Consider the following 12,001-nt stretch of genomic DNA (forward strand, 5'->3'; position numbering starts at 1 on the left):
GAAGCACAAAAATCAGTGTGTATAGAGCCATTGTACTGTCTATTCCCCTCTATGGGTCTGAAACATGGGTCACCTATCGCCAACACCTACAACTCCTTGAACGCTTTCATCAGCGCTGTTTACGCACAATTCTAAATATACACTGGACTGACTATGTGACAAATGTTGCTGTCCTCGAGCAAGCAGGGATCACCAGCATTGAGGCCATGCTATTGAAGACGCTTCTGCGCTGGGCAGGACACGTTTCTAGGATGAAGGACCATCGCCTCCCCAAAATAGTATTCTACAGTGAACTCGCCACGGGTCAGCGTAAGAGGGGCGCCCCAAAGAAGAGATACAAGGACTCCCTGAAACAACATCTCAGGCTTGGCCAGATAGATCACCAACAATGGTCCTCCATGGCCTCAAATCGGGAGGCATGGAGACGCACTATCCACGATGCTGCAGCCTTCTTCGAAAGCTCATGCCGAACGAGCCTCGAAGAGAAACGACAACGCAGAAAGAACCGCAACCTGGAAACATCACCCAAGGAGACTTTCTGCTGTGCTTTTTGCAACCAGACCTGCTTATCCCGAATTGGCCTTTTTAGTCACCAACGCACTTGTACAAAGCACGGGATGAGTCCTTCCTGAATCTTCGTTCGCGAAGCAAAGCCAGAGAGAGAGTAAGGCTGCACTCAAATGTTGCAGTAATACTGAGCAGCTCGTGTGGAAGGGTCCTGCTATACTGGCACTTCGTTGGATGCACTAAAGTTTTGGGACAGGGCATATACATCAGATTTAACATACAATTTGTTGTAATGTTGCTAAAATGTAAGCCGCTCTGATAGCCTTTTGGCTGAAGAGCGGAGTATAAATACTATAAATAATAATAATTGGTGGGTTACAGACCGCCCGTTTGGGGTGGCCTGCACCCGCCCCTTTCCCCGCTGTATCGGGGCCTCAGCTGCCAGACCAGCAGCCTCTAAGGCCCGATTCCGCTGCTTTGCAGGCCGCGGGGAAGCGGCAAAAGGCCGCTTCCCTGCGGCCTGGAAAGGGGTGTCCTTGGGGCTTCAAGCCCCAAGGACACCCGGCGATGGCGGTGAGGAGGAGAAAGGGGCCGCTTGGCCCCTTTCTCCTCTGCGTCGCTGGGCACAGCCATGTAAAGGCTGCGCCCAGCGACGCAAACCCCAGAAGGAGCTCCATTTCGGAGCTCCTTCTTGCACCACGGAAAGGGCGCTCTAGGCGCCCTTGCACGGCGCAAAGACGTCAAGTGGTCATAATGGATCACGTGTGGAACGGCCGCCGCACTTTTGTACGGACTGGGTCCGTACTAGGGTTAGGGGTGTCAGGAAGTGATTTCTAACCCTAATACAGACCCAGTCCGTATTTTCAGGCCCGTCTGTAATGGGCCTTAAATATCAATACTGAGATTTAAAGTGCTATTGTATTTGCAAAATTGAATTCCAGTCAGCTCAATAGAATCTAGAAAGAAGTAAACTAAGGATCTGGTATAATTGCTTTTCTTATCTGTTCCATAACGACCAAGAAAATCATTTGTATGCAGTTTTAGTGAGAAACATTTTAATAACAAAAGAAATCCACCAGTCTTTCATAACAAGTAAATTATAAATCAAAAGGGAAAACAAAAATATATCTCCCATTTCAAAATAATCCAACTGAGGGACTTGAGCTTCCAAATATGTTAAATGTCTACTTAGCACCTAAGAAATGAAATGATCTACATCTTAGAGTGGAAGACACTGAACTTTAATAGCTTCCAGTATAGAATGATGTTATACGTCAACCATGTCAGACATATGCACATTCTTTGAAATGGTTAATAGATTTTTGGGAGCACATTTGGGGATCTGGCTTAATGGGTGAATTTGAAGAATTTATAAGACTGCTTGTGATGCATTTCCATGACACAATGCAACAACCATGGAGCAAAACTCATGCTGCAAGCTGTTGTAAGTCAAGATTCCCAGCTCCATGGTTAGCTGTGCCTACCGCAAGGGGAAATTACTGAGTCAGAACCATTACAGTTCTCATTGCTAGGTTGCCCACTCTGCTGGACTTTGAATTCTGTTTGAACACAAGGATGGAAACTATTGTAGGGAAAGTTAATGCAACTCTCTGGCAAAAGAACTGACAGGACTCCCTTTGCTTTGGCAATGAAGAGAAATGGGGGTAGAAGAAAAGGACAGAGGTGCTCACCTACATTAGTTTAAGAAATAACCTTTTCCTTCAGGCTTCTTTATTTCTGCTTTATGTCTCAGCAATTAATTTTGCATCACACACAAACATAACTTGCAACCATTTATTAGAATGAAAGAACCAGTGTATAAGGGTTCTGTCATAAAGGATAAAAATATATAAGGGTTTTGTTATTCAAGTTAAAGTAGAAGTTATAGTTGTTGTTTATAATTTGTGGCATGTAGTAATATAATGTATAATATAAAATGATAGGTTATAGAATAGCATCTTGTGGAAAATTTTAGTAAGACGAAATGGCTTTTTGCTTAAGGAGGGCATATAGAGGGGGTTGGGATTGCAGCTGCAAGGGGTGTCACCTTGTCTTTGGAATATGTTGGGAGCTGCTAGACTTTGGAAAAGGACTTTCAAGGTTGGTAGGCTGGGTGAAGTTGAAGAGGGAATAGAAACAATCTTGGTATCTATAGCAACCTCCGCTTTTGTTGCTTTGAAAGGGAAAAGGGGGGGGCTGGTTTGGGAGGGGTTTGAATAGGTTAAATAGTGTAACTAGATCCTTGGTGCTTTAGACTTTGCAACTGGTTCACTGGTTGTTACTGCCTGGATTCATCAATAAAGCTTCTTTGGTTCAAATGAGTTTTATTTTTTGAGCACAGGATTGACTCCAGATCTCACAGCCAGGTACTTCACAACTACTGACATATACAGTGGGGCCTTGTTATCCACGAGATTGCCACCCATAGATTTAAACATCTTCAGACAGTAAGCCCCTGTTATCCCCAGTGGTGGCGCACGCACATGGCCGTGCCACCATTAGAAACAATGGAACTTCAGGTAAACCCCCATTGTTTGGAGACAATGGGGGCTTACCTGAAATCCCATTGTCCCTAATGGTGGTGTGGCCATGTGCATGCTCTACTATTTGGGACAACAAGACTTAAGGTCCTGCAGTTTTTGGCATCTGCGAGGGGGTCCAGAATGGATCCCCCACGGATACCAAGGTCCCATTGTACTAGAATTCCAATCTTCCCTTATGTCTGCACTATAAAAAGGTATGGTGTGAGGTCATTCATTACGTACTTAATAAGTAAATTGGTAGTTAATTAAAGGTATTTGGGACTTGTTAGTAACCTTGATATGGTAGACTAAAGTTGTCTTTATTTTTCTGTTTAGTTTTACTCCTCTTCTGTTCATCACTAGACTACAGAGAGAAGATGGATCCCAGCACTAGACATGGAATACTCAAAACACTTGTGCATTTCTGTGTAACAACATGCATATTTGTTAGTCTGATCAACTAGGAAAAGAGCTAAAGCAGTGGTCCCCAAACTGTGATCCTTAAGGAATTTTGGACTTTAGCTTCCAGATTCCCAGATTATTGGCCAACATGGCTGAGGCTTCTGGGAGCTGAAGTCCAAAATTTCTTAAAAGGGAGACACCATGATCGTGAAGGTGGTTTTCCCAAGGTGAGACTCATCCATTGCACTCTGGGTGTGCTGACCCCTGCAATTTCCACAAATGCAGGAAACAGTAAACTGGGCTCCATAATTTGTGGACCACTGACCTAGAGGATTTAGAAAAATGGGACTTCCACAGATGTGTGGTTCCTAGCCCACAGATTCTTAATAGTCCCAGACTACCAGTGCAGAATCATGTTCTGCTTATTGTAGGGTCATTTAAGTTTCCTAAGGCTTCAGCCTTTGTAATGGAAACAAACATATTTAAATATAAAAAATGTCAAAGCCAAGCCTGTTAGGGTCTAGCTTTAAATCAGCAGAGTAGCAGAGATGTGCTCTTGTCTAACTATACTTCCCTAAGAACCGAGACTGACTCCAAAAACAACAAACACAAGAAGCTTGAAGTTCAAACAAAAGTTTACTAGTGGTTTTAATTTATATACAGTTGCCCTTCTTTTTTCATGGACTTCAGATCTGTGACCCTCGCTTACTCATGAGGATAAGATGGAGGGGCTTCAATATCTGCACATTTCCGTTTCCGTAGGGGAGGGGTCTCAAATGGATCCACGCAAAAATGGAGGGTTAACTTTATACATAGATGCTATAGCCTAATCTAGCTAGTGAATAGTTCAGGTGAAGAAGAAATATCTATCTCACCATTGTTCCAAAGAAAGTTGAGAGAGGAAGAAGACTGAAAACATGCAATTCAGTTGAAAAGCTTGGAAAGCGAATGCCTGTTAGTCCCAAAGGGGGAGTGACCTAAATCACATAATTCATTTGTGAGGGGGGGGGGGAGTTTGCATGCAGGAAATCCCTATCTATCTAAGGAGTGGGAAAGAGAATGCAAAAATCTTCCAACACTTATTCAGCTAGGAAGCTCAGTAGCTGGAATGGCAAAACTTATTATCTGTCTAACCACAGGATTATGGGGAAGATGACTGAGATGTAACAGTGATAAAGCACTTTGAACACTGAAGAGGGTTACAAAAGTGTTTAGTAGGAAACTGAATTAAGGCATATCTCATAAAGCATGAGGAAAGCTATCAAAGAATGGTTAATGGGTAAAAGACTCCATGGTCCATCTTTCTCTCTTGAGAATCCCTGTAATGGCAGTTAATGAAGCAGCCTCTGGCTGACTGGAACACCAAAAGCCTGAGATGTGGAAAGGTTTGGCAACTGCAAAAATGGAGAAGCCCATGTGGATTTCACGACTGTTCTGCCATCAGGCCATGATATTAATCACCAGCAGGTCAGGCCCAATATATTTTGTTGCCTGAACCACATTGGCATATGGTTCCCTTGCCAAGTCAAGATACAGAGTTGCCAAAGCTACCAAACTTATTTTGGCACGAGACCTTTCATCATCTTGTCAGTAAAAATATAACATCTTCTTCTGACACCCCAGATCTGCTGCCAAAGCTGGTCACCTCACTCTGCTGCATGGTAAGTTCACAGTTTTCTCTATTGTTCCATTTTATATGACTTTGGAGAAAGGAGAAAGGAAAAGGGCAAGTTGAAAGTGTACCTGGGAAGGAGTCCAGTGGCAGATGTGCATTGGTATGGTGGCCAGTGCAAATGAGGACTGCATCAAAGAGAGACGATTCTTGCTTCCCATTAGTTTCTGTGACAACTTCCCACTGGCCAGTGCTAGAGAAGTCTGGGCACCTTGTTACACTGCACACAGCAGTCTGAGAACAAAAATGCAGCAAGAGAAGAAAACCAATGAGCAGAAGAACAAGGACTTGTTTCTGTAATCTTAGGTTTTATCTTCAAATTATATTAGACCTCTATAGCCCCAAACCAACCTATCTAGGCCTAAATCCAGTTGCTAGTCCCAGTTAGAGTAGATTCACTTAATCATTTTGATCCACATGAGTGTTGATTTACCATTCAGTGGGCCCATTCAAACTACCTTTTACCCTGGATCAGAAATCCATCCTTGCACGTGAAGTTCATATTGGGCCCGAATTCTGTCACAATCCATTTCGAGGCATGCACAAGCAAATGCTCTTTAGCACGGGTCATCTAGATTCGGGGCAAAATCCTTCTTTTTGGAAAAAACCCAGGTTCCGCGAAATATGAACTTGCCCCCGATCATGATCAGGTCAAGTTCAGGGGAGGGATTTAGGTCAGAGGGCGGGCAAAGGGCAGAGCATTCCCTCCCCTCATCAGAGAAGGAGGAGGAGGAGGAAGATGGAGCCTCGGGATTGAAAAAAAAGGTAATGAGAGGAGGCAAAAAAGGGTAATCAGGGTGAGAGGAGACTCAAGGGTGACAGGAGGCAAAAAAGGGGAATTGGGGTGAGAGGAGACTCAAGGGTGACAGGAGGCAAAAGAGGGTAATCAGGGTGAGAGGAGACTCAAGGGTGACAGGAGGCAAAAAAGGGGAATTGGGGTGAGAGGAGACTCAAGGGTGACAGGAGGCAAAAAAGGGGAATTGGGGTGAGAGGAGACTCAAGGGTGACAGGAGGCAAAAGAGGGTAATCAGGGTGAGAGGAGACTCAAGGGTGACAGGAGGCAAAAAAGGGGAATTGGGGTGAGAGGAGACTCAAGGGTGACAGGAGGCAAAAGAGGGTAATCAGGGTGAGAGGAGACTCAAGGGTGACAGGAGGCAAAAAAGGGGAATTGGGGTGAGAGGAGACTCAAGGGTGACAGGAGGCAAAAGAGGGTAATCAGGGTAAGAGGAGACTCAAGGGTGACAGGAGGCAAAAAAGGGGAATTGGGGTGAGAGGAGACTCAAGGGTGACAGGATGCAAAAGAGGGTAATCAGGGTAAGAGGAGACTCAAGGGTGACAGGAGGCAAAAAAGGGGAATTGGGGTGAGAGGAGACTCAAGGGTGACAGGAGGCAAAAAAGGGGAATTGGGGTGAGAGGAGACTCAAGGGTGACAGGAGGCAAAAGAGGGTAATCAGGGTGAGAGGAGACTCAAGGGTGACAGGAGGCAAAAAAGGGGAATTGGGGTGAGAGGAGACTCAAGGGTGACAGGAGGCAAAAGAGGGTAATCAGGGTGAGAGGAGACTCAAGGGTGACAGGAGGCAAAAAAGGGGAATTGGGGTGAGAGGAGACTCAAGGGTGACAGGAGGCAAAAGAGGGTAATCAGGGTAAGAGGAGACTCAAGGGTGACAGGAGGCAAAAAAGGGGAATTGGGGTGAGAGGAGACTCAAGGGTGACAGGAGGCAAAAGAGGGTAATCAGGGTAAGAGGAGACTCAAGGGTGACAGGAAGCAAAAACGGGGAATTGGGGTGAGAGGAGACTCAAGGGTGACAGGAGGCAAAAGAGGGTAATCAGGGTGAGAGGAGACTCAAGGGTGACAGGAGGCAAAAGAGGGTAATCAGGGTAAGAGGAGACTCAAGGGTGACAGGAAGCAAAAACGGGGAATTGGGGTGAGAGGAGACTCAAGGGTGACAGGAGGCAAAAGAGGGTAATCAGGGTAAGAGGAGACTCAAGGGTGACAGGAGGCAAAAAAGGGGAATTGGGGTGAGAGGAGACTCAAGGGTGACAGGAGGCAAAAGAGGGTAATCAGGGTAAGAGGAGACTCAAGGGTGACAGGAGGCAAAAAAGGGGAATTGGGGTGAGAGGAGACTCAAGGGTGACAGGAGGCAAAAAAGGGGAATTGGGGTGAGAGGAGACTCAAGGGTGACAGGAGGCAAAAGAGGGTAATCAGGGTAAGAGGAGACTCAAGGGTGACAGGAGGCAAAAAAGGGGAATTGGGGTGAGAGGAGACTCAAGGGTGACAGGAGGCAAAAAAGGGGAATTGGGGTGAGAGGAGACTCAAGGGTGACAGGAGGCAAAAAAGGGGAATTGGGGTGAGAGGAGACTCAAGGGTGACAGGAGGCAAAAGAGGGTAATCAGGGTGAGAGGAGACTCAAGGGTGACAGGAGGCAAAAAAGGGGAATTGGGGTGAGAGGAGACTCAAGGGTGACAGGAGGCAAAAAAGGGGAATCGGAGTGACAGTGGTTTTTGCTTCAGGGAGGGTTGGAAGGAAGGAGGAGGAGGAGGATTGCCAAGGGAAATTGGGCTGCGGAGCCAAGCCGGAGGAGGGATGTAGGGAAATCAGGCTGAGGAAGGAGCCTCTTTCTCTTTTTATTTTTTATTTTTGACAGTCTATGCGCATGATTTTTTGGGTGACATAGAATGTGTGTGTGCTTGCTTGTGCTACTTTCATTTCCTCTTGCTCCTGGATGATGATGATGATTATTATTATTATTTGTGTTGTATGCGGATGCTACAGTCAGAATGTCTGCACTGCATTTCCTTTTTATTCCCAGTTGATTCCATGGGTCTACTTTAGTCGGAACTGACAGGTCACTCTCTCAGCCTCAGTGGAAGGCAATGGCAAACCTCCTCTGAAGAGAATGTAAGCAGGAGGAAAAGGGTCAGTTCAGTTCAGGTCAGAGACAGGGCATGAACGGAGCTCCCATCAGGCACCTTCCCCTCCTTTTTAATTTTTTAAAATTATTTTTGACAAAAAATGCGCATGTTTTTTGCTTCAGGTAGATATATAGATAGATAGAACGTGGCTAGCTGCTGGTTCACTTTCCCTTTCATTTCCTCGTTTCCAGCAAAGGGGAAATGCTGCAAAGAGTACTTTGCAAAAAAACTTTTTTTCCTTTGCGAATGAATGCTACAATTCAAATGTTACAACATTTCAATTTGGCAAATTGGCAAATTGATACATGCTTTTGCTACTGTCTCTAAGGCATTCAGGGGTAGCCTAAAGAATGCATGGCATTGCATCCTTTTCTGGCATTCTGAGGTGAGGAATTTATTATTATTATTATTATTATTATTATTATTATTATTATCATTATTATTGCATGTGTATGAGGCATTCTGGGGTGGCAAGGAGGGGGGGATGCAGGATGCAGAGATGGCATTAGCTTGCATTTTGGGGTTGAAAATGGTGCCAAGGTCAGATCATAACCTGCACTGACCCAAATGCCCACAACACACACACACACACACAGAGGAGGTTTTTAAATTTGACAAGTGATGCCTGGTCCTTTAAAAAAAAGGAGGGGGTAAGCACACTTCCGATGCCCCAATGAGTGCTGCAAACGTCACCTATGACCATCGCTTGATTGACAGCAGGCGCCTTCATGTTAAACCTGATTTCCCCAAGAGGGCATTCGCGTTAAATTGCCCCTGATTTGTAGTGGGCACTTGCTTACGGAGAGTTTCGGAAGGGGCCCCCCCAAATCTGCCCAGTTCCTTTCAGGTAAAAAGTGCCAGTGAGAATGGGACCAGTGATTGATTCCTTGCATGCACACCACCAGTTTTGGACAAAAATACACTAAAGGCAACAGATCCTGTCTAATCTTGGAAGCTATGCAGGGTCTGCCCTAGTTTATACTTGGATGGGAGACTGCCAGTGAATACCAGGTTCTGTAGGCTATATTTCAGAGGAAGGAACTGGCAGGACCACCTCTAAGTATTACTTGCCTCAGAAAAGCCTCTGAAAAATTAATGGGATAAGTCAACAAGCGACATTAAGGCAAAATAGCTAAGAATCAGAAGACAGATTATTTGTTCTTGAGCCATTTTTTCTGGAACTCACATTAAAAAAGATTTTTTTTACTTAGTTCTAAGGATAAACTTGGGTAAATTTGTTTTCAAGGGGAAGGCGAGTATTTTAATTATTATTAAAAGGTATTTATAATTTATTTATTAATAGGTATTTTATTTATACAAATTAGATCCCAAATTTTTAGTCTTTGGGAAAAGAGAAAGACTCAGAAACTGAGCATGTGTGTATAAACTCAGAAGTACAGTACATTAAAACACACTTTAAAACACCCAGTAGGATTAAATAATTTCAGCTCAACAAACAAAAGCCTGCTGGAAATAGTCAAAAGAAGAAGCAGGACAACCCCCCCTCCCTTAAGTTCTGTAATATTGCTACAAGAAGCCCCATATAGATTAGTTTGAGGGAAGTTCATTGTGATGAGGCACCCAGGTTATTATATTGATTTAGTGGGGGGGGGGGGACTACTCAAAAGGAGGAAAATAACACCTCTAGTTTTTAGCCAAGATACTATCGTACAGTATAGACCGAACCATGACTGGGTGCAGAAAAGTCCCCGATTTGATACTGAACATGTATGATTATGATTTTATATTGTCAGGACTTCTGTTGTCCAGGAATTAACTTTTACATTCTAAAAGCATCCTTACACAAATGCTTGTGCGTTTGTGTAAGGACACATGCGTGCACATACAAACACACACTTTTCTTACTTTGAAGCGGATGTACTTCAGGAGGTCAAAGTGCTTAGCATACATTCGGAAATAGTCTAGGATCTTAGAGTTGTGCATGTAGTTGGGATAGTCATCAGGGATGGGGAAGTCACTGAAGCACATCATCTCCTTGGAGGTGTTGATGATCACAGACTTGTAAATGCTAGCTCGGCCTTCCTCAGGAATATCCTACAAGGAATATAAGTACAGAGGCAGTCAGGCCTGAAGCAGGAATCGCATAAACCTGTGTATCTTGAATTTTGTCTTGCATATTCTGCAACTTAAACAATAGAATGACAAATTATACATGCAGTTTCCTTTCAAATTGGCATTCTTTGTGAGATACTCCAAAAGGTGGTGTTGCTTTCCACATCACATACTATCTTAATCTGTCAAGTTTATCACTGGTAAGTTTTTTTACCTTGTTAAATAGACACTTTACCACAATTAGCCACGCTAGATATTGTGCATGACACCTCTTTCTAGCCAGTGTCCACACCCTCTCATTCAGACTTTAAAAAGCAAGATCGAGATTTTTAATACTTTGATTGTAGTGTAAATATATGCCAGCACAATTACATTGGTGGATTCCACAGTTGTGTAACAGACCGTACAAGTGTTTTCTTGCTGGCTGCCTGGCAATGAACCCCTGGTACAACTCCTTCCACCAGTGTGGTAATGGTGACTGTTAGTCCCTGCCTAGTTTGAAGGCAGTGCTGGGGTAGCCCTGGAGTAATTGGGTTAATGCTGCTAAACTTCATGGGATAAAGCTGCTTTTGAAGAAAATTTCAAAGAGTATGAGAAAACGGAGAAGCAGTGTGACTCTGTAGAGAAAGGAGGGAAGGGAGGGAGATAATTGCAGAGATGGAGGCAAAGGGATCCATAGTTATCTGGGTTTCATTTAGGCATTTTATAAAGTCCTCCATAATATTTTGAATAGCACACTGATTAAGTGTGGAATAGATGGGAACACTGTCAGATGGGTCCACATTTTTGGGGGAAAACCATGCTCAAAGAGTCATCAGCAATGGCTGCACTTAAAACTGGAAGGAGGTTTTGAATGGAGTGCTTCAGGGTTCTGTCCCAGAGCCATTACTCTTCAACATTTTTGTCAATGACTTAGAGGACGGGATGGAGAGAATCCTTGTCAAGTTTGCAAAAGATACAAAACTGGGAGGGGTGGTTAACACATTGGAAGATAAGAACAGAATTCAAAAGGGCCCAGATAAACTAGACAAGTGGGAAAAATTAATAAAATGAAATTCAATGGAGAAAAATGCAAAATTCTACATTTGGATCACAAAAATCACACAGGTAGGGGACAGATGGTTCAGTAGAACTACATGCAGGAAAGACCTTGGGATAATCCAAGACATAGCTGTCTAAGGCGCTTTACAGAGCGCCCGTGTTTGCGGTGTGAGGGAGCCTCAGCGGACAAACTGCGCGACTCCCCCGCGCAGCAAAAAGAACACACAAAAAGCGGGCTCTTCTTGTGGCGCAGTTGTGATGCTGCAAGGCAGCAATGGTGCACTTGCGGTGTCACAACTGCGCCACAACGTCCGGATGCTAAGCGTCCGTCACGTCAAAATGGTGGCACCCATGTGTATAGGGCGCCTCCATTTTTACGCCCCCAGTATGTACTAGAGGTGAGGCCTGATTGGATGCTCTGTCCTCGGCCAACCCCTAGTATGTACTGGGGGCGGAGCAAAGGGCCGTGTAGAAAGGGCCTAAGTCTGCCAAATCAGTATGAAAAGGGAACTTAATAGCACCTTTGAGACTCAATCAAAGAAAGAAACTGACAGAAAGCATAAGTTTTCTAGACTTGAGTCTGCTTCCTCAGATGCATGAAGGGACAGACCTACACAGTCATTCCTTTGTATCGACACAAGATCCATTCCAGAACCCCTCACTGCAGATAACAAAAAACAGGGGACCTCAAGTACCATTGTTTCCTATGGCAGCAATGCGCACGCACCTCCATTAAAAATAACAGGGCTTATTGTCCACAGAAGCTCAAATCTGTGGGTGGCAAACCTGAAGATAAGAAGAGCCCAATGTACAAGCTGGTTGTGTGAGAGAATAGCAATAGAAATGCTTGTGGGTATGGAGATGCTACAGA

The 12,001-nt window shown here is 44.4% G+C and overlaps 1 protein-coding gene across 3 annotated transcripts in view; it reads right to left on the minus strand.

The window, feature by feature from the left end:
- The window catches only part of LOC149316718 (flavin-containing monooxygenase 5-like), a 49,984-nt gene that overhangs the window by 16,364 nt on the left and 21,619 nt on the right, over positions 1 to 12,001 (minus strand). For all 3 annotated transcript variants that reach the window (XM_089516104.1, XM_089516105.1, XM_089516106.1), the window contains 2 exons: positions 9,883 to 10,071; positions 5,175 to 5,337 (listed from right to left, as the gene is read on the minus strand). In XM_089516104.1, coding sequence (XP_089372230.1) covers positions 5,175 to 5,337; positions 9,883 to 10,071 — 352 coding nt within the window. The remainder of the gene's footprint in view (positions 1 to 5,174; positions 5,338 to 9,882; positions 10,072 to 12,001) is intronic.

This window comes from Sceloporus occidentalis, unplaced genomic scaffold (genome assembly GCF_023333645.1).
Source record: "Sceloporus occidentalis isolate IW3139 unplaced genomic scaffold, rSceOcc1.0.p SCAF_3, whole genome shotgun sequence".
Taxonomy (NCBI): domain Eukaryota; kingdom Metazoa; phylum Chordata; class Lepidosauria; order Squamata; family Phrynosomatidae; genus Sceloporus; species Sceloporus occidentalis.